This window comes from Polypterus senegalus, chromosome 6, assembly GCF_016835505.1.
Source record: "Polypterus senegalus isolate Bchr_013 chromosome 6, ASM1683550v1, whole genome shotgun sequence".
NCBI lineage: Eukaryota > Metazoa > Chordata > Cladistia > Polypteriformes > Polypteridae > Polypterus > Polypterus senegalus.
The window spans coordinates 30,415,806-30,439,888 of record NC_053159.1 but is presented as its reverse complement, the minus strand read 5'-3'; the positions used below and the strand labels follow the sequence as shown (position 1 = coordinate 30,439,888).

Genomic DNA, 24,083 nt, shown 5'->3' with positions numbered 1-24,083 from the left:
ATACACACACACACACATATATAAACATATATATACATATACATACATATCTACATATATACACACACAGCTATTTCAGTATCAGTGCAATACGCTGCTTGTTAAAATGGATAACTCCGCTCTTACGTGCAAGTCTGCATGGATATTATGAACTATCGTATTTGTTCAAGTTCTATTTAAATTTTAAATAGAAGGAATTTTTATTTAGTCGACAGAAATATCTTTGGTAGGAATGGTAAAAACAGACAGGAATATTATTCCTGAATAAATCAACTCAAACCTTAAACAACTTATAATATTTTGCTCTCCATAAAAATATATCCTGTCTAAATTATACAAGTTAGAAATAAAGTAAACATTAAAAGAACAAACATTCAAATTTCTTTACTCTTATGTAATTTTATATAAAAATAAACTTAGATTTTAAATATCCCAAAAGATTTTGCTCTCCATAAAAATATATCCTGTCAAAATTATACAAATTCAAATATGAACATGCTGCATAACAAAACCTGGAAATATAAATAAAATGTGTTCCTTTCAGCAATAACAAATCAAATCATTCAGTTGTCTTTGCTCATATGTCATTTTAGAGCTGGACGCCTGGCATCTTTTTGGCACAAGTTCGTTTCTGTTTGGTGTGAGGTTCTGTGTTGTGGAGATTCTCAGGATGGATTGCAGGTGCTCATCAGTGAGGCGACTCCTGTGTGCTGTTTTGTTAGTCTTTATCACTGAGAAGAGCTTCTCACACAGATATGTGCTACCAAACATGCACAAGGTTCGAGCCGCATGTAGACGGACTTTTTTTGTTCTTCAAAGTCACCAAAGCGCCGTGCAAACTCAGTGCGCTCAGTTTATCAGCAAAGTGCGTTTGGGAACACCGTAGTGACGACTTGGTTTAACATTACTTGGCAACAGGGAAAGTGGGGCAAATTGCACTGGTGCATTTGTGTCTCCCATAAAAGCAGCTTCACTTGAAATCACTTTGTGATTGTGCACGGGTAAAAACGTCCGCTGAAGTGTCAGATTCTTATTTAATTCTTCTGCTTTCTGTATCTTCTGCATTGCATTCAGGTCTTTCAGGTTACCCTGATGTTTTGTCTCATAGTGCCGTCTTAGATTAAATTCTGTAATTACAGCCACATTAGCTCCACAAATGAGACACACGGGTTCAGTAAACATATACTCAGCCTCCCATCGGTTTTAAAGGCTCTATTTTCAGAATCAACTTTTCTCTTCAGCATCGTGTGAGCTAGCTTCGCAATAACTTGCAGCATCATAAGCTAGACTTGATTAACGCGGTAAGTGTTCAGAAGGCAGCTGAAGCGCTGCATTATGGGATCTGTAGTTTATTGTGTTACCAGCGCTTCATATACCGGCCATTAATAACAATAATACAGTATATAAAATGATCTCGGGCGGATATAATTACACGGGCGGATGTGGCCGGCCCTTGAGTTTGACACATATGGACTAAATAGAACTTGAAAAGATATATTTTTTCAAATGTGATCGCGCAATTCAGATAGAGTTGACGCAAGACTACAGCCTGCATGCCTCAATAAGTCATCCTCCCCTGCCTTACTTTTTACCGTTCATCTAATGAATACACTGAGTATGGCTTTACCAAAACAATCATTGATGGCGAATAAAGTATCCATTATTCGAGTATGTAGATCGGGTTATATATATATATATACATATATATATACCCGCGTATCGCAGCGGAGAAGTAGTGTGTTAAAAAGCTAGAAAAAGAAAAGGGAACATTTTAAAAATAACGTAACATGACTGTCAATATACAGTATTTGTTTTGTGAGTGTTACTGAGTGTTGCTGTCATCAAGGATTTGATTATCATTATTTCTTTCAATCAGGTTCGTATTTGTAGGATGTGTTGTGTTCAAGTTACATTCCGTGTTTGTCAATCGTTGTAAAGATGACAGGTTTCATTCATCGATTCGTTTCTTACTGCATCAATAAACAGCTCGTCTTCTTCTTTATCTGAGACCTGACACACTGCATGCACGGGTTTTTTACACTGTCTTCCTTTAGCGGGACATTGACTTTTTCCACGTGTGCTTTGTTTCCACAGTAGCTGGATTTATGAATATGCTTGTATGTATGAGACGCTTCATATTTTTGCTGCCTTTTCAATTGTGTAATTCGGTTTTGTTCAGCTCTTTGGAACTGTTGCTTTTATCTGTGCACTGCGTCAGTTCACGTGAGCCGCTCGGTGTACATGCATCGAAGGTTCCCAGCTGTGCTGGTGCCAGATCGTGCTATGTCCATGGCTGTATTTAATGTTACCTTAGTCCTGGCACTTAAAACTTTCTCTCGCAGTTTCGCTGAGTTTGTGTCAAACACCACCCTGACCATCTCATCTTCCTCTGCATAAGCACAGTCCTTCACCCGTGAATATTTACCCGTGGCAGTTTGCTATTGGATTGCCGCTGACGGACGGCCTTATATGGGCAGGCACTAAATTACAAACGCCAGCGGCAGCCTGTCTATGAACTTAATTTAAAGTGTAGGTTTACATCGTGCTTTGTTTCCAAGTAGCAGAACTCATGAATATGGTTGTATATGTCACTCGCCGCTTCTTATTGTTTAGCTGCTCAATTATATAATGCATGTTTTCTTCAGCGCTTTTGAGGTCTTCCTGGTTTTCTATGTACTGTGTGATTACGTGGAAGGCGTGATGATGTCACACGAAACTCCGCCCCACGGGTTGAAGCTCATCTCCATTACAGTAAATGGAGAAAACAGCTTCCAGTTATGACCATTACGCGTAGAATTTCGATATAAAACCTGCCCAACTTTTGTAAGGAAGCTGTAAGGAATGAACCTGCCAAATTTCAGCCTTCCACCCACACGGAAGTTGGAGAATTAGTGATGAGTCAGTCAGTCAGTCAGTCAGTGAGTGAGTCAGTGAGGACTTTGCCTTTATTAGTATAGATATATATATGTATGTATGTATATATATATATATATATATATATATATATATATATATATATATATATATATATATATATATATATATATATATATATATATATATATATATGTAGACTCAAACCCATTATGACAGCAGCAATCCAAGCTGTGAGAAAACAGTAAAAAGGAGGCATGTCAGACGTCGTGGTACATTTTCTGATGCAGCTAGACGAAAAAAACTTTGTGACGCTGCCGCCAAATACACAAAACAATTACTTTGACAATCATGTTACATTATTTTTAAAATGTTTCCTTTTCTTTCTCTTTCCTTCTTTAACACACTACTTCTCCGCTGCCAAAGCGCGGGTATTTTGCTATATATATATATACTAGCAAAATACCCGCGCTTCGCAGCGGAGAAGTAGTGTGTTAAAGAAGTAAAAGAAAAAGAAAAGGAAACATTTTGAAAATAACGTAACATGATTGTCAATGTTATTGTTTTGTCACTGTTGTGAGTGATGAGTGTTGTTGTCATATATATATATATATATATATATATATATATATATATATATATATATATATATATATATATATAAATATATATATATATTTACACACACACACAAACATATATATATACATATCTATACATATACACATACATATACATACACACATATATACACACAAATACATATATATATATATATACATACACACATACATACATAAACATATATATACATATACATACATATCTACATATATACACACACAGCTATTTTATCAGTGCAATACGCTGTTTGTTAAAACGGATGACTCCGCTCTTACGTGCAAGTCTGCGTGGATATTATGAACTATCGTATTTGTTCAAGTTCTATTTAAATTTTAAATAGAAGGAATTTTTATTTAGTCGACAGAAATATCTTTGGTAGGAATGGTAAAACAGACAGGAATATTATTCCTGAATAAATCAACTCAAACCTTAAACAACTTATAATATTTTGCTCTCCATAAAAATATATCCTGTCTAAATTATACAAGTTAGAAATAAAGTAAACATTAAAAGAACAAACATTCAAATTTCTTTACTCTTATGTAATTTTATATAAAAAAATAAACTTAGATTTTAAATATCCCAAAAGATTTTGCTCTCCATAAAAATATATCCTGTCAAAATTATACAAATTCAAATATGAACATGCTGCATAACAAAACCTGGAAATATAAATAAAATGTGTTCCTTTCAGCAATAACAAATCAAATCATTCAGTTGTCTTTGCTCATATGTCATTTTAGAGCTGGACGCCTGGCATCTTTTTGGCACAAGTTCGTTTCTGTTTGGTGTGAGGTTCTGTGTTGTGGAGATTCTCAGGATGGATTGCAGGTGCTCATCAGTGAGGCGACTCCTGTGTGCTGTTTTGTTAGTCTTTATCACTGAGAAGAGCTTCTCACACAGATATGTGCTACCAAACATGCACAAGGTTCGAGCCGCATGTAGACGGACTTTTTTTGTTCTTCAAAGTCACCAAAGCGCCGTGCAAACTCAGTGCAGCTCAGTTTATCAGCAAAGTGCGATTTGGGAACACCGTAGTGACGACTTGGTTTAACATTACTTGGCAACAGGGAAAGTGGGGCAAGTGGTTGTGTCTCCCATAAAAGCAGCTTCAATTGAAATCACTTTGTGATTGTGCACGGTAAAACGTCCGCTGAAGTGTCAGATTCTTATTTAATTCTTCTGCTTTCTGTATCTTCTGCATTGCATTCAGGTCTTTCAGGTTACCCTGATGTTTTGTTTTATAGTGCCGTCTTAGATTAAATTCTGTAATTACAGCCACATTAGCTCCACAAATGAGACACACGGGTTCAGTAAACATATACTCAGCCTCCCATCGGTTTTTAAAGGCTCTATTTTCAGAATCAACTTTTCTCTTCAGCATCGTGTGAGCTAGCTTCGCAATAACTTGCAGCATCTTAAGGTAGACTTGATTAACGCGGTAACTGTTCGGCAAGGCAGCTGAAGCGCTGCATTATGGGATCTGTAGTTTATTGTGTTACCAGCGCTTCATATACCCGGGCTTTAATAACAATAATACAGTATATAAAATGATCTCGCGGGCGGATATAATTACACGCCGGGCGGATGTGGCCCTGCCCTTGAGTTTGACACATATGGACTAAATAGAACTTGAAAAGATATATTTTTCAAATGTGATCGCGCAATTCAGATAGAGTTGACGCGCACTACAGCCTGCATCCTCCCTCGCTCTTACTTTTTACCGCTCATCTAATGAATACACTGAGTATGGCTTTACCAAAACAATCACTGATGGCGAATAAAGTATCCATTATTCGAGTATGTAGATCGGGTATATATATATACACATATATATATACCCGCGTATCGCAGCGGAGAAGTAGTGTGTTAAAAAAGCTAGAAAAAGAAAAGGGAACATTTTAAAAATATTGACTGTCAATATACAGTATTTGTTTTGTGAGTGTTACTGAGTGTTGCTGTCATCAAGGATTTGATTATCATTATTTCTTTCAATCAGGTTCGTATTTGTAGGATGTGTTGTGTTCAAGTTACATTCCGTGTTTGTCAATCGTTGTAAAGATGACAGGTTTCATTCATCGATTCGTTTCTTACTGCATCAATAAACAGCTCGTCTTCTTCTTTATCTGAGACCTGACACACTGCATGCACGGGTTTTTTTTACACTGTCTTCCTTTAGCGGGACATTGACTTTTTCCACGTGTGCTTTGTTTCCGCAGTAGCTGGATTTATGAATATGCTTATCAGACGCTTCATATTTTTTGCTGCCTTTTCAATTGTGTAATTCGGTTTTTGTTCAGCGCCCTTTGGAACTGTTGCCTTTTATCTGTGCACTGCGCCAGTTCACGTGAGCCGCTCGGTGTACATGCATCGAAGGTTCCCAGCTGTGCTGGTGCCATCTCGTGCTATGTCCATGGCTGTATTTAATGTTACCTTAGTCCTGGCACTTAAAACTTTCTCTCGCAGTTTCGCTGAGTTTGTGTCAAACACCACCCTGACCATCTCATCTTCCTCTCCATAAGCACAGTCCTTCACCCGTGAATATTTACCCGTGGCAGTTTGCTATTGGATTGCCGCTGACGGACGGCCTTATATGGGCAGGCACTAAATTACAAACGCCAGCGGCAGCCTGTCTATGAACTTAATTTAAAGTGTAGGTTTACATCGTGCTTTGTTTCAAGTAGCAGAACTCATGAATATGGTTGTATATGTCACTCGCCGCTTCTTATTGTTTCGCTGCCTTCTCAATTATATAATGCATGTTTTCTTCAGCGCTTTTGAGGTCTTCCTGGTTTTCTATGTACTGCGTGATTACGTGGGAGGCGTGATGATGTCACACGAAACTCCCCCACGGCGTTGAAGCTCATCTCCATTACAGTAAATGGAGAAAACTGCTTCCAGTTATGACCATTACGCGTAGAATTTCGATATAAAACCTGCCCAACTTTTGTAAGGAAGCTGTAAGGAATGAACCTGCCAAATTTCAGCCTTCCACCCACACGGGAAGTTGGAGAATTAGTGATGAGTCAGTGAGTGAGTGAGTCAGTGAGTGAGTGAGTGAGTGAGGGCTTTGCCTTTTATTAGTATATATATATATATATATATATATATATATATATATATATATATATATATATAGATAGATAGATATAAATATATATATATAGATATATATATATATATAGATATGAGAACAACACTCATATCAATGACAACACAGTTACATTAACAATCATTTTACGTTATTTTTAAAATTTTTTCTTTTCTTTTTCGTACCTTCTTTAACACACTACTTCTCCGCTGCCAAGTGCGGGTATTCTGCTAGTATATATATATATATTGTGGAGAATGGCCAGCCATTTATCCCGGCCAATACCCCCAAGCCGCCAGGTGGAGCCCTCATTTGCAGCATAGAGGTCCCCAGAAGACCAGCAGGGCATCATGAACAATGGAGTTTTTATGCACAGCCCTGCTGGATGCCATGGGGGCCACTAGGGGACGCGGCAGGGAGGAGTAATGGATATTTTCCCTATGCCCTGGAAGCACACGTGGACAAGAGGAATGACGTGGGGTGAAGAAAAGAACTGTGACTGAGAGCCAAATGGACTGGGGATTAGGAACACTTCCGGGTCAGGAGATATAAAAAAACTGTGGGAGCTCCCAGACGGCGAGCTGAGTTGGGAGGCAGGGTGGCTAAGCGTCTGGAAGTGGAGGATTGGTTTATTGATTATTGTGTATTTGTTTATTGAGTATTGTGGAGAGGAGCGTGCTTTGTGCACATTATTATTATAATAAATAATAATTGGACTTTTTATCTGGTGTCTGACGTGTGGTCTGAGGGTACAGGGGTGCGAGGAAACCCATAATCTGTCACAATATATATATTGTGGTGGACAGCCGGGTCCCATGTCCGGCCAGGACGCCTCTGCTGCATATGTTCCGGGGTAGCCACCATGGGCAGCTCAATACCTCCCTCGGGACACTTGGTGGCTGCCTCCCTGGCCGATGTTCGTTCCCCAGTCTCCCGCATGGCTCCATGGGACATGGAGTCCTCCACAACCTGGGTGGGAGCTGGGGTGGCTGCTAGGGGGTGCTGCAGAAACTCAAGAACCCGGCTGGATGAGTCATCAGCTCCACCCAGAGGTGAAATTGGGACCAGGTGGTCAAGCACCTGGATCACTTCCGGGTGGGCTATAAAACAGGCCAGCCTCCACCACTGAGGGGCCAGAGTCGGGTGGAGGAGGACAAGGCTGCCTGAGAGGAGTGGTGGTGCAAGGTGAAGAGGTGTTGTTGTTTGTGACAAAGTGCTTTTGGGACTGTGTATTACCTGTGGGTCACGGGGAAGACGTGCGCCCACGGGTGAAGAAAAATTAAAAGCCTGTGTGTCTTTTACATGTGCCTCTAGTCTGTGCTGGGTCAGGCGCTATATGTGTGTGTGTGTATATATATATATATGTGTGTGTATATGTATATATGTAGATATGTATGTATATGTATATATATGTGTGTGTTTGTGTATGTATATATATGTATGTGTGTAGATATGTATATATATATGTATGTATGTGTGTATATATATATATGTGTATATGTATATATGTATTGTGGCACCCGGCTGGGACGCCCACGAGGACCGGAGGAGGGCCTGTACCTCCACCAGACCACGAGGGGGTGTCCGCCCTGGTTATGTTGGTGGCCTCGGGTAAGGGGCATGGAAGCTCAGCCCTGTAGGGGCCCGTGGCCACCGCCAGGCGGCGCCCCGCTGCCTGAACAGCCCTGGAGCCCAGCACTTCCGCCACACCAGGAAGTGCTGGGGGGAAGACGACAAGGGACACCCGGACGGCTTCCGGGTGCGCAGCCGGCACTTCCGCCACACAAGGGCGTGTCTGCGAAGGAGTGACGGGAAGCAGCTGGAGCCCATCCGGGTTCCCATAAAAGGGGCTGCCTCCCAGAAGTCTTGGCGAGAGTCGGGAGGAAGGAAGACAGAGCTAGAGCGAGAACGGGAGGCGGCCAGGAGAAAGGCACCAAGACTGGAAGAGTGTGGCCTGGACTTTGGGGGATCGGTGCTGGAGGCACTGGGGTGTGACTGCACGGTAGACTTTGTACATAGTAGTTGTAAAATAAACGGTGTGTGGTGAAATTATGATGTCCGTCTGTCTGTGTCCGGGCCAGCGTTCACAGTATGTATATGTATATATATGTTTATGTGTGTGTGTGTTTATATATATATATACTAGCAAAATACCCACGCTTCGCAGCGGAGAAGTAGTGTGTTAAAGAAGCAATGAAAAAGAAAAGGAAAAATTTTGAAAATAACGTAACATGATTGTCAATGTAATTGTTTTGTCACTGTTGTGAGTGATGAGTGTTGTTGTCATATACTGTATATATATATATATATATATATATTTACACACACACACAAACATATATATATATCTATACATATACACATATATATACACATATATACATACATATATATATATATCTACATATATACACATACAGTACATATATATACACACATACATACATACACACACATATACACACAAATACATATATATATATACATTACACACACACATATATAAACATATATATACATATACATACATATCTACATATATACACACACAGCTATTTCGTATCAGTGCAATACACTGCTTGTTAAAACGGATAACTCCCGCTCTTACGTGCAAGTCTGCGTGGATATTATGAACTATCGTATTTGTTCAAGTTCTATTTAAATTTTAAATAGAAGGAATTTTTATTTAGTCGACAGAAATATCTTTGGTAGGAATGGTAAAAACAGACAGGAATATTATTCCTGAATAAATCAACTCAAACCTTAAACAACTTATAATATTTTGCTCTCCATAAAAATATATCCTGTCTAAATTATACAAGTTAGAAATAAAGTAAACGTTAAAAGAACAAACATTCAAATTTCTTTACTCTTATGTAATTTTATATAAATAATAAACTTAGATTTTAAATATCCCAAAAGATTTTGCTCTCCATAAAAATATATCCTGTCAAAATTATACAAATTCAAATATGAACATGCTGCATAACAAAACCTGGAAATATAAATAAAATGTGTTCCTTTCAGCAATAACAAATCAAATCATTCAGTTGTCTTTGCTCATATGTCATTTTAGAGCTGGACGCCTGGCATCTTTTTTTGGCCACAAGTTCGTTTCTGTTTGGTGTGAGGTTCTGTGTTGTGGAGATTCTCAGGATGGATTGCAGGTGCTCATCAGTGAGGCGACTCCTGTGTGCTGTTTTGTTAGTCTTTATCACTGAGAAGAGCTTCTCACACAGATATGTGCTACCAAACATGCACAAGGTTCGAGCCGCATGTAGACGGACTTTTTTTGTTCTTCAAAGTCACCAAAGCGCTGTGCAAACTCAGTGCGCAGCGCGCTCAGTTTATCAGCAAAGTGCGATTTGGGAACACCGTAGTGACGACTTGGTTTAACATTACTTGGCAACAGGGAAAGTGGGGCAAGGTGCAAGGTGCATTTGTGTCTCCCATAAAAGCAGCTTCACTTGAAATCACTTTGTGATTGTGCACGGTAAAACGTCCGCTGAAGTGTCAGATTCTTATTTAATTATTCTGCTTTCTGTATCTTCTGCATTGCATTCAGGTTACCCTGATGTTTTGTCTCATAGTGCCGTCTTAGATTAAATTCTGTAATTACAGCCACATTAGCTCCACAAATGAGACACACGGGTTCAGTAAACATATACTCAGCCTCCCATCGGTTTTTAAAGGCTCTATTTTCAGAATCAACTTTTCTCTCAGCATCGTGTGAGCTAGCTTCGCAATAACTTGCAGCATCATAAGCTAGACTTGATTAACGCGGTAAGTGTTAGGCAAGGCAGCTGAAGCGCTGCATTATGGGATCTGTAGTTTATTGTGTTACCAGCGCTTCATATACCTGGGCCATTAATAACAATAATACAGTATATAAAATGATCTCACGGGCCGGATATAATTACGCCGGGCGGATGTGGCCCGCGGCCCTTGAGTTTCACACATATGGACTAAATAGAACTTGAAAAGATATATTTTTAAATGTGATCGCGCAATTCAGATAGAGTTGACGCACTACAGCCTGCATGCCTCAATAAGTCATCCTCCCTAGCTCTTACTTTTTACCGCTCATCTAATGAATACACTGAGTATGGTCTTTACCAAAACAATCATTGATGGCGAATAAAGTATCCATTATTCGAGTATGTAGATCGGGATATATATATACATATATATATACCGCGTATCGCAGCGGAGAAGTAGTGTGTTAAAAAAGCTAGAAAAAGAAAAGGGAACATTTTAAAAATAACGTAACATGACTGTCAATATACAGTATTTGTTTTGTGAGTGTTACTGAGTGTTGCTGTCATCAAGGATTTGATTATCATTATTTCTTTCAATCAGGTTCGTATTTGTAGGATGTGTTGTGTTCAAGTTACATTCCGTGTTTGTCAATCGTTGTAAAGATGACAGGTTTCATTCATCGATTCGTTTCTTACTGCATCAATAAACAGCTCGTCTTCTTCTTTATCTGAGACCTGACACACTGCATGCACGGGTTTTTTTACACTGTCTTCCTTTAGCGGGACATTGACTTTTTCCACCGTGTGCTTTGTTTCCGCAGTAGCTGGATTTATGAATATGCTTGTCAGACGCTTCATATTTTTTGCTGCCTTTTCAATTGTGTAATTCGGTTTTTGTTCAGCGCTCTTTGGAACTGTTGCTTTTATCTGTGCACGCGCCAGTTCACGTGAGCCTTCGGTGTACATGCATCGAAGGTTCCCAGCTGTGCTGGTGCCATCTCGTGCTATGTCCATGGCTGTATTTAATGTTACCTTAGTCCTGGCACTTAAAACTTTCTCTCGCAGTTTCGCTGAGTTTGTGTCAAACACCACCCTGACCATCTCATCTTCCTCTCCATAAACACAGTCCTTCACCCGTGAATATTTAGTGGCAGTTTGCTATTGGATTGCCGCTGACGGACGGCCTTATATGGGCAGGCACTAAATTACAAACGCCAGCGCAGCCTGTCTATGAACTTAATTTAAAGTGTAGGTTTACATCGTGCTTTGTTTCAAGTAGCAGAACTCATGAATATGGTTGTATATGTCACTCGCCGCTTCTTATTGTTTCGCTGCCTTCTCAATTATATAATGCATGTTTTCTTCAGCGCTTTTGGAGGTCTTCCTGGTTTTCTATGTACTGCGTGATTACGGAGGCGTGATGATGTCACACGAAACTCCCCACGGCGTTCAAGCTCATCTCCATTACAGTAAATGGAGAAAAACAGCTTCCAGTTATGACCATTACGCGTAGAATTTTGATATAAAACCTGCCCAACTTTTGTAAGGAAGCTGTAAGGAATGAACCTGCCAAATTTCAGCCTTCCACCCACACGGGAAGTTGGAGAATTAGTGATGAGTGAGTGAGTGAGTGAGGGCTTTGCCTTTTATTAGTATAGATATATATATATATATATATATATGACAGCAACACTCATAACAGTGACAAAACAATTACATTGACAATCATGTTACGTTATTTTCAAAATGTTTCCTTTTCTTTTTCATTACTTCTTTAACACACTACTTCTCTGCTGCGAAGCGCGGGTATTTTGCTAGTTATTATTAAATAAGCTGTCATGTGACAGAAAACAAATGTTAATGGCATAGTGTCACAAGCCTGGAAGTTACTAGCACAAATATGTAAGTAGCAGGGGTAAAATGATGTTACAAGGGTTCCAGCACTTGTAGTGCATCACACTCTATATATTGTTTATTGGAAAATATAAAGGAATATTTTGATAAATTATTTAAAAAAAATATTTTCAGTTATGATGGAAATGTTATTTTTGGTTATTAAAGCCTAAGAGGCAGTTTACGTGAGCAAGAGCCACCGATAACTGCTCTGTTGAATCTGTGCCGAAGACTCTGTTTTGGCCTTTAGTAGTGAAGTCTGTTTTTGCTGCTGAACAAAATCTCTATCCTATTATGGGGGCCTATTATCTACTGTAGATACCCAAACTACAGTAGATGGACCATCTGTTTAAGTTTAGACTTTTCCTCTCAATGATATGAGAAGAAAAACATTCATAAATAAACAAAAGCAATGAGTGGACCATGAATGGGTAACCTGATCTGGACAAACATTAACGGCATAAATAATGTTGTGAACATTTAAGGAAACAGCAAGTCTTGTGTGAGAGGTCCTGTAAATCACATCAACAGCTGAGAGTTTGGGTTTAAGAAGGAATGAAACAAAAAAAAAAAAACAGCTGGGGAATAAAAAAGCAGATATGAAGGAACAATCCAAGAGTGAGGGACATCAACAAACCTCAGAGAAACCTTGCACTTGGCCCTGATGGCCCAATGGAGTGGGTATAGAATACTTCCTTGTGTATAAGCTTCTTGTTTACTATAAAATAAAAAACGCAAAATCTTCCAAACTGAGTGCTTGTCTGTTTGCCCTTTCTTCATACAACGCCTATAAAAATATTCAGTCCACTTTTTTTTGCTGTTCAGTGTCAAAAAAGCCAAATTAAGTCTGCTGTGATTCAACTTCCGAGGGGACGATTACTTTTTATGGCCACTGTAGTTGTGCTGCAGCAATGTAAAAAATAATAAATAAATAATAAATAATAAAAAAATACACAGTGTCTGTAAAAATTCAGGGACTTACTGTTCTTGTAGTGCAGCCCGAGGACGAGGATACAAATTAGCAGAGCAAGTGAGAGCAGTGCAGAGATAACCAGTAGCCTCTTCTCCACTGACGTCCTCTCAGACCAGCACTTGTGACCATGACTTTTCTGGCTGACAATCACCTAGGCATAATAACAATAACAATATTTAATAACAACTCACTTCGCTCGCCAACCCCTTTGCCAAGCGCTACGTTCCTTTGTGAAGAACGGAGCTGACCGCACCCCAAGCAGACGCATTCGCTCCTCTGAAACCCCTCCTTAAATGTGATACAATGGGAATCAAATCACAGTTGTTTTTTTTTTACCTCCTCTTTTCTCGATCAGCTGCTGGCTTGCCGCTGCTCCTGTGCAGCATGATCTGCATTTCGTTTTAAAGTCACTGCCTTGTCTCTCTTGTCCCACACACATCCTCAAACACTATTCAATCTTGTTTCTGTTCCTTCATTTCACCGAGTAATATTTTCCATTTGTTTGCGCTAATGAGAGCTTTACTCTCACTTTCTTGAGACTTTCAAATTTTTCTACTTCCATTATCTCTAACCCGCTCTGCATGTGCATCACCGGGCTTGCTTCTAAAGGTTGTAAGTATGATGTGACTTTCCTGTCTCGCGGAAAGTGAAAGTGTCTCTCTGTCTCTCAAAGATCTCCCTTCAAAAGATCACATCTCGTCCTAAGTTTTTTTTTTATAATAGAGAGATAATAATACAGTAGATTTTACTTATATAGCACCTTTCACATGCTTTAAGCACTTCACAAATATTCGGAAGGGTCCAATAAGAAAAGAAGCACATACAAAATTTACTGCATAACCTGGGATAGAAACACCTAAAGTATTATATACCAAATAAGAAATTGTGAGTGGTCCCCCCTAGACTTTCTTGTATACTCAGATATGGGAATGGATAATTGAGGAGTAAACCACAAGACAATTATTATATTTTTATACTATGTACATTACAGAATCATCAACAACAAATCAACCACCAAGGTAATTTAGTTCTGCACAGACTAGCAATTACATTTTAGAATGTGCTGAGTTGATTAAGTTTTCGTTAACAGATACAAAACAATGCATTTATGTACACAAGAAATCATAGTTCAAAAATTGTGCTAAAAGAAACAATTGATAAAAATAAAACTATAACAGATATAAATATAACAGATTCAAGAGACAAAAACATAGAAACATAGGCAGGAACAGAAAAACACAGATCTAGGTAGAAAAACACAGGACCAGCAACAGTGCTGGGGGGTCTGGAAAGTGGGTGGGGTCTAAAGAGGATGCTGTCGACAGGGGCGTCATCTTATGGGCCTCACAGTGTCTCAGGTCGCTGAATGAGCCTGAAGCTTCAGTGTGCCTTGTCTGCAGATGGAGTCTACTGGGTTTTGTACACGTCGTTCTAAATATACTGTGAGGATGCTGGTTTCAGAGAAGCACTGTTTTATTAGGTGGGCAGCCTGTTAAGCATGGGACATTTTACTGCTATTTATCACAATGTATTGCGTGAAAATTGGGACTGTCCCTTTCCGCTGGACGTCTGGCCATCCTAGTAAATTACAGGGAATGTGAAAAACTGAATCATTATAATGTGCAGATAATGGAGCTGTGAGCGTGGTTTAGTATATGGTAAGTGTTAGCTAAATCTGTTTTTGCTCTCTGCATATTGGCCTACACTTCTCAGAACACTTCATTCATATTCAGATAATCCTTTGTTTTCCTTGTTTGCATTTTATACTTTTACGGAATAGCAAGATCATTTACAGTATATACTTGCGGAGAAGTTCTCCAGCAGATAAGTCAGAACTTGATTTTACTATATAATTTCTGGTATTTCATAATGTCAGCTGTATAAGTCGAATGCGGAAAACTCACGTTATTGGTCCAAAAGATTATGATATGCTAACGCCCACCTGAGAGTAACCACGGAGTACACAACCTTTTTTTCTGTGTGTTGTGCCTACGTGACCACACGGTAATACCCGAACTATTCTAAAGCGTTGTGTTTATTGTATCTCACACCCTCATACACCTTTATTGTAAGAGCATCCGTTACCTACGACGGAGCATTCAATCAGAAGAAAATATGAAGCTGGTTTTAAATTAAACGTCATTAAAGTAGCGAAAGAAATTGGTAGCTGTGCTGCAGCAACAAAATTCGATGTGTCTGAGAAACTGATGAGAGATTGGAGGAGGCAAGAAAATGTTAAACAAAATTTAAGTGTCGCATTTTTGAACAGGCGTATGAGTCGGGGTCTGATTTTATGATCGATTTTTTGGGTTTCAAGACCCGACTTATACGTGAGTATATACAGTAAAATACCTGTTACTAATTAAAGCACTGTGAGGGGAAGATACTTACTGCAGTTTCTGTGTGCACTTCGCTGGAGCGGGGATTGCCGTCCACGCGTGCACAAGCAATCAGCAGTGAAAGTGACATCCTGCCCGCGCATGCAGACTGCTGGTTTTTCATTTAGTTATATTGAGTACTTGCTTGCCATCAGTAGCGTCTATCGAAGGTGAAATTATTCACGTTGGTGCGGGCACTCTTAAGGTACAATTGAAACAGTAAACTAATTCCTAGTTAAAGTTGCACAGAACATTTCTCCATTTTAAGTTAGACAGGTTTGCAATTTCGCCACTGCTTTCTAATGGGAGATTTTACAATTTTAAAACAGTGTACAGCGTGATCTGTTCAAGATATCTCAAAGAAAATTAAACAATAAGAACATGTGTGCCACATTTTAATAAAAATTGGGAGTGGTCTGCCCTAGACTTTTACGTATACTCAGATATGGAGATGGATATTTGAGGAGTAAACCACAAGACAGTGATTATATTTTATATTATGTACATTACAGAACCATCAACAACAAATCAAATCAAATTAATAATATATTGAACAATTATTATAAAAGTAAAGTTGAATAACTTGAACTCTGCACCTGCATGAATAAAAGGTAAAGTACCACTTCCAGTTAACGGAAATAGCCCACAAGTTGATAGAAATCTGTGTTTTGTACCTAATACTTGTATGCAAAATTTGGTTGACCTAAGTGAACGCGTACTCAAGTTATCATGTTTACATACACACACACAGACAGACGCACAGACATAATTCCAAAAATGGTATTTTCGGTTTCAAGGAGGTCTAAAACATCGAGATTCATCAAAATCTCGAAATCAAATTTTTGGACGATTCCAATACTTTTCCTATACTTCGTATATGAGAAAGTAAAATTGGTCCACAAGGGAGCTGAGTTGTTTCATGCATAAAGACAGACAGAAAGATATGGCTATCGATTGTCATAGGTACTATATGTGAACGCCCCTAAAAAAAGAACTGAAATAATATGCAAAATGCATCAAGACAATAAGCAAATAACACATCAAATATTTAGTGATGCACTTAGGCAGAGAACTACAAGATACATTCTACTTTATTAATGCTTTTCCATTGCTTTGAATTTTGGGATCCTGGAATGTAAATCCAGTCCTGACTAACTGAATATCTGAGACAGGAAGTGAACGATGCCTTAAGTAATTGATAAAGAAAGCTAGAAAGTACATAAGAGATGTATAGAAAGGAATTGTGCACGGGCTCAGTGCCTGGATTGTGAATAGATAACATTCATAGCCTTAAAAACGAAAAGAGAAGAGAGGATCTGCTTGACTGTACTTTGCACCTGCTAGCACATACAAGTAAGAATTTCACTGTGCATTGTGTATATGACAATAATGACCCTAAAAAACCTAGAACTGCTCTCCAATTAATTTTGACTTCTAAGAGTTAGTTTATGCATATTATACTCTATTATAAATGGCCAGATTAAGGGCTTGAAAGACTGCTGGAGTGTTACGCCACCTCTGTGTTCTTCCACCAGCTCAGTGGTTCCCAACCTCAGTATTCGGGAGCCCATGTGGCTGCAGGTTTTTGTTCCAATCAGATTCACAATCAGCAATAATAACTGACCTCATTTAATTGCCTGGCCTTTTTTCTCTTCTCTTATTCTGCATTCAGAAAAGCGCAGCACTGTGATTATAAAACATTTAGAAATATCTCATGCGATTGCTCCTAACCATCGTAAATGCAAAAATCCACAAATTCATTTTGGGCCCTGTAGTGAGGCGATGGGGGGTGTGAGTTAGTTTAAATTATTTAATTCCTTTTAGTGGTGGCACATGGATTGGTACAGGAAGCATACTCGCTGGCAGGAGGGATGATTAGTGATTGCTGGCCGAAAGCAGCATGGCAATTAGGCAGTCACCACTTCAGTATGACGTGGAGCATAAAAGTGTGTGGGGTCAGTGCAGGAAGGAGCTATAGAACAGAACAAAGAAACAACAGAAACGAAAAGAAATGGAGACAAGGCAATTGGCAAAATAGGGGAAAGGCACAGGATGGAGGATGAGTTGGGCAGCACCAGACAACTGAACAGTTTGTGGAGAGCAGGGCAGAGGGCTGGAGAACGTCTGGGAGGTGCCTACACTCTGATTGGCCACAGGGCTGGAAAAGCAGCGCGGGTGAGAAAGACAAAGAGACAGCAAGACTACATAGATCTGAAACATTGTAACATTTTACAAACTATAACTAATTATAATAAACTTGGGTGTACATTTATGGTAATAAGCGATTAATATTACAAATATTTTCTGCATTTAGGACTTACTAGACCTTTTTAGTTTTCTTTACATCTTCTAGCCTATGCACGTAGTCTGTGGTTTTCTGGATTAGGTTGCAAAACTCGCAAAATTAATTTCCATTGTAGGAGGAGAATGATCATCCCAGATGAGACAGGGTAAAATACACTACCTGGATTGGAGGCCAGAGTGATAATGAACAGGTGTGGGAGGAGAACTGTTAATATCAAGCTCTGTTACAAAATGTTAAGCAAAGCAAATGACAGACGAACCCCTTTAACCCCTGGCAATAGCACGTGTTTTGTATGGGGATGGTATATGCCTATATAATTTGGCAGAATTGTAGCCAACTGATATGATGCCTCCTGGATGACTCCCTGTGGAGTTTTTATAGGCATGACCAGCACTGGGAGGAGACCCTGGGGGAGACCCAGAGCTCGCTGGGGGGACTTTGTCTCCCAGATAGCCTGAGAACATCTTGGGATCCCACAGTATGAGTATGGGGGGAAAGGACGTTTGGGCCTCACTGCTAAGACTGTTGTCCCTGTGACCTGGCTTCAGACAAATGGTGGAAAATGAATGAATGAAATTTGCACATTGTGTTGAAATGTGCTCCCAGTGTCTGCTTTGTATCCAGATACAATCTGATGGCAATGGCCCAACCAAAACAAAAAACAATTTCTGTTTACATGGCTGGGGTAAGAAGACAGACAATGCATTAACATTTACACTTTTGTTAAATGTGGCCACCATCTGTGTCAGGCAACCTCTGAATGCGTTCTGAGTGATCTGATCACAATTTCATTCACTGGGTTTTAATTTGGACCAGTGCTATCCAGTTATGCCAGCTGTACAGGACGCCTACTACAAAGCAAAATACAAACCCACTGAACTTCCGAACGGTACAAGTGTCTACACAATGCCTGCAGTATGGTCTGTTCTCTGCGCTACATGTGCGCACAATTATTTGATAATAGTCTTCATATGCTCCTCAGCATGCTGTGTTACATTTTCATTTCAGATGTATACATCCATCCATCCATCCATTCTCCAACCCGCTAAATACTAACTACATGGTCACGGGGGCCTGCTGGAGCCAATCCCAGCCAACACAGGGTGCAAGACAGGAAACAAACCCCAGGCAGGGCGCCAGCCCACCGCAGGGCACGCACACACACACCAAGCACAAACAGTGCCTGGAAAAAGTATTCACTCCTTTGAAAGCTTTCACATTTTATTGTTATACAATAGTGAATTTCAGTGGATTGATTTTGGATTTTTTGACACTGATCAACACAAAGAGACTCTTTAATGTCAAAGTGATGAACAGATCTCTGTAAAGTGGTCTAAATGAATTACAAACATATCACTCCCTTCAAGTCAGCATTTAGTAGCTGCACCATTGACAGCCACGACAGCCTCGGGTCTGTGTGCACAGGTATCTAGCAGTTTGGCACTCTGGACTCTGCACTTTTCTCCATTCTTCTGCTTTGCAGAACTCTTCGAGCTCTGTCAGGTTGCATGTTGATCGTGACTAAACAGCCTTTCTCATGTCCAGCCTCAAATTCTCAATTGGACTGAGATCTGGACTCTGACTCAGCCACTCCAGGACATTAACATTGTTGTTTTTAGAGTCCATTCCTGTGCAGTTTTAGGTTTATGGTCATTGCCTTGCTGGAAATGAAATCTCCCAAGGTGCAAGTTACAGGACTGCATTTTGCTGCAATCATTTTACCCACACACCCTCCACCAAATTGGGGGACATGGTGGCAGAGTAGGTAGCACTACTGATTTGCACTCAGGACACCAGGGTTCACTTCCTGGTTCCTCCCTTCGTTTCCACGCTGTCCCCATGTCTTCGTGGGTTTCTTTCTGGTGGTACCAGTTTCCTCCTACTGTCCAAAGACACAAAGGTTAGGTGAGTTGGGTAAATTGTCCCTAATGTGTGTGCCTTTACCCTGTGATGGACTGGTGTCCTGTCCAGGGTTTGTTCCTGCCTTGTGACATGACAACGACCGTCCACTGAGTCAGCTTTGTGAGATCAATGATCCCCCGAGAGATGCTGCCGGGTGTCACGTACTCTAGGCAGGGTCACCCATGATTGACCCAACCCTCGATCCAACTAAGGGTTCATCCAAAGTGGGGCAACTTCCGGTCATACGTCATCATTCTGCACGTGTCTTGGCATGCGGAGTCCCGACAGGAAACTTTTTTTTGCATGTGAGGGTGGCACACAGTTGCTACCGATTATAATGTATGCTTCTGAAAACTTTAGTAGAGTCTCAGTTTATCAAATAAACTTTATATATAACATTTATTTATTATATGACTTCCTTCATATACCTTACTCCTGGTTTGTTTGTTTTTTTATTTCCCCATACAACCTCATCTAACACTTTTATAACATTTTAATTTGGATTACAGTGTTCCTTGCTATTCATACTTATTTTATGATGGCTTGCTTATGCAAACAATCAGCTCGAGATACCTCTAGTCATGTTCTACTCAAGCAGTTAAGCTTCATTTTATAACATAACATTCTCCAACCTTCTTAATCCAATTGCAGCAGGAGGAGACAACCAAAGACAGGGTGCCAGTTCAACGAAGGGGCTGCTCACACTCCCACCGTCACTAAGCCAAATTTGAACAAAACATCTAAAATGCATGACTTAGGGATGTGGGAGGAAAACAGCTAATATGCCCTGTTACAAAATGTGTGACTGAGGATTGCGCACCCTCACTACCAATATTAACAACTACTTTGCACAAGCTCATCATTCCATATATTTACCTCAAGGTCTTACCATCTTGTAGGGCCCGCTGCAGAGAGGGTTGGGAGTCAGTGCAGCCATGCAACACCTCAGCACCACACTGAAGAGTGTGAGGTTTTTTTTACGGTGGCTGGAGTGCCAATCCTGCCATCAACCCCCAGGTTTTCCCTGCAAGTTGGAGGACCTGGATGCAGATTAACGTCATTCCCAGGATGGAGAAATTGCAGGTTAAGGGCCTTGCTCAAGGGCCCAACAGATTAGAGTCACTTCTTGTGTCTTACAGGATTCAAACCAGCAACTTTCCGATTGCCGGTGCAGATCCCGAGCCACCACTGTGCCCAGCTGCAGCGAAGTGTCCTTAAAAATAGGATGCTGCCATTGCCATGCTTTTTGATTATTTTTATATACAATGTTTGGCTTACGTTAAATATGCTGTTTAGTCTGATGGCCAAAACGCTCAAATGTGGTCTAATCAAATGAGAGAACCTTCTTCCAACTGACTTTAGGGTCTTCCTTGTGCCTTCTGGTAAACTCTAGCTGAGACGTCATGTGACTTTTTCTCTTTGCCACTCTCTCATGAAGCTGTGTTGCTTGACATTTTTTCATAGTTGTCATAGGTTGTTTGGTGATCTCCCTCACTAGTCTTCTTTTTTTTTGCCCAATCTCTGAATTTTTATGGTGTGGTGGATGGCCAGGATGCCTCTGCCATGGAAGGACTGGAGGCGAGAGCGTGCTCGGGGCATTATCTCCCCAGCAACACTAGAGGGCAGACCATCTGTATTGCTGCGGCACCATGGACTCCCACAGGGCTTCATGGGAGTTGCAGTTTGGTACAGCCCTGTTGGGTCCCATGCATGCCGCTAGGGGGTGCTGTAGGAAATGTGGAATCCTTTATTGTGGCACTTCTGCCACACCCGGACATGCTGTCGGAAGGAGACTATGGGACACCTGGAGCACTTGCAAGTGCCCTATTGAAGGAGCCAGCTCGCTCCATTCGGGAAGGCAGGAAGACCAAAGCCTGCTGGGAGAAGTGGAGGCAGAAGGATAGAGAGAATGAGAGAAAGAAAGAGAAGAGGAGAGAAGGCAAAAGCAAAGTGTTGTATTTGTTGTATTATTCGTGTTTCCTTTATTGTGCTGAGCAGGTGGGAAATGAGTGGAAGCGTTTCCCACGAAAAAATAAAAAACACATAAGCTGAACTCGTGTCCTGCATCTGTCTGTGTCAGGTTTGGAGAGCTGTGTGCCCCCTGCAGACCACAATGGAGTGCCCGCCCTAGGCAGATTTATAGATATGCCTTAGCTTTTATATTTCTTAATGAATGATTTAACTGGACTCCTAGAAATATTCAGTGACTTGGACATTTTCTTGCCTCCGTCTACTGACTTGTGCTTTTCAATCACTTTTCACTGAATTTCATGGAGTCTTCTTTTGTGTTCGGTATACTGAATGCACCATACTGACCACTCACAGGTTGGACCTTCCAGATAAGGTGACTTTATACTGCAACCCCAGACAGAAGTCCTCCACTGAACATTTTGTGTGACTTTTAAAACCAATTGGCTACACCAAGGATTATTTAAGCATGTTATATTAAAGGGGGGATACTAATGGGATCAGTTATTTTGTGTTTTATATTTGTAATTAATTTAGATCACTTCACATAGGTCTGTTTTCACTTGGACATTAAAGAGTTTTTTTTGTTATGACCAACGTCAAAAACAACAACAAATGAAATCCATTGTGATTCAGTGTTGTATAATAAAATGTGAATATGCGTAAGGGAGTGAATGCTTTTCATAGGCACAGTGTTTTGTCTGTTTTGACATCTGTGCAGCACTGACTTTTCGGAAAAAAACTGGCTCATTCTCTGGACTTTGTGGCCTTGTCTCTTGTGCTTCTTTGGTATTCTGCTCCGATGTTCCAATAGATGCTCATACCAGGCATATGTGAAAAAAATCATAATCTGTTTTTGCTCTACTTATCAGTTCTTCAAAAATACTTCCTCACACTGCTTTAAGAATAAACTGAAATAAAATTCATTGCCCTTACTGTAAAGCATCAAGAAACATTAAATGGCTCTAAATAAGGAAACAAATGTTCAAAATGCCAACAATGCTAAAACCAAAGAGTTCTACTCCTCTGTTGGTGTCCAAACCACAAGCTCACAGGAAGCCAGGCAGATTCCCAGAAGACACTGATTGACAAGCTTGACCATGGAAGTAAACAGAATATTTTTCATGAACACAGCAACATTGTAAATATGTATTCTTCTTTCAGATTGATAAAACAAATGAAAACAACAAAGTACACATGTGATCCCACTCTGCTTTGGCAAACCCCACTGAACACTGAAACATGATGGTTTGTCTTCCTGCAGTTGGTAAACACCAAAGAATCACAAGATTTCCCGACTCAAAGACTACTATTCAGAGTAATAAATCAGATGATGAGCTGGCTTTAAATAAAATAAAAAAGACTTAAGTACGGAAAGAGAGAAACAAAGAATGAAATGGCTGGACTGCAGTGCTCCCTTTAAGAACTAACTAGCTGAAGTACCCGGTGTTGCCTGGATAGATTTATAGAATGGGTTAAGGAATGAAAGTAAAGGTCTATGTTTTTTAAAATGGTGTCCCTGTTACTGCAAGCTGTCTCATCTGTCATCCACCCTGCATGTTCATCAATGCCTCTGCTCTCGTGAACTGGGAATTTGTTCTTTTTGGGTCCAATTGGTTCCCAGAATTGTGGTAACTCCTTGCTTTGTTGTAGCCATAAATGCTGTCATGTCTGACTTATCCATTTAGTTCATGGTGGACAGTTCATAGTACTTAAATTATGACTTAAAGCTAATAAAGCAGGAGTTAAACAACAACCCCCTGATTCTATTTGTGTTGCTCTGCACTTCCACTCTTGATTAATCCTTAACAAACACCCCTCTGCAAAAAAACAAGATACTCCTTTTTATATTACACTAGATAGAAGCAAAACACAGGCTTCCACATTTTGGACTCCAAAGTAGTCTGTGTTGTCCGTATGGTCCTAGAGAGTAAAGCTATACAAAATTTGGTCCAGATCACTCAAAGGGTATAGGACTGTAATACTTGCTCTGAGCCAGCAGGTGGCACTGGTGTGCAAACCGTGGAATGCAGGAAAAACAAAAATCCACTGGGACCCCCCGGGTCAAAATTTTGAGTTCCAAAGTAACCTTTCTTGTCCGTATGGTCCTAGAAAGTGAAACTATGCACAATTTGGTCCAGATCACTCAAAGGGTATAGGACTGTTATACTTGCTCTGAGCCAGCAGGTGGCACTGGTGTGCAAACTTTAGCACACTGGAAAAAAAAAAAATCCACTGGGACCCCCAGGGTCAAAATTTTGGGTTCCAAAGTAACCTTTCTTGTCCGTATGGTCCTAGAAACTGAGTGCAAGGTAGG

The 24,083-nt window shown here is 40.1% G+C and overlaps 1 protein-coding gene across 4 annotated transcripts in view; it reads right to left on the bottom strand.

Annotated features, from left to right (window-relative positions):
* ece1 (endothelin converting enzyme 1) overlaps positions 1-24,083 on the bottom strand; it is a 336,078-nt gene that overhangs the window by 93,983 nt on the left and 218,012 nt on the right. For all 4 annotated transcript variants that reach the window (XM_039755712.1, XM_039755711.1, XM_039755709.1 and 1 more), the window contains one exon: positions 13,223-13,364. In XM_039755712.1, coding sequence (XP_039611646.1) covers positions 13,223-13,364 — 142 coding nt within the window. The remainder of the gene's footprint in view (positions 1-13,222; positions 13,365-24,083) is intronic.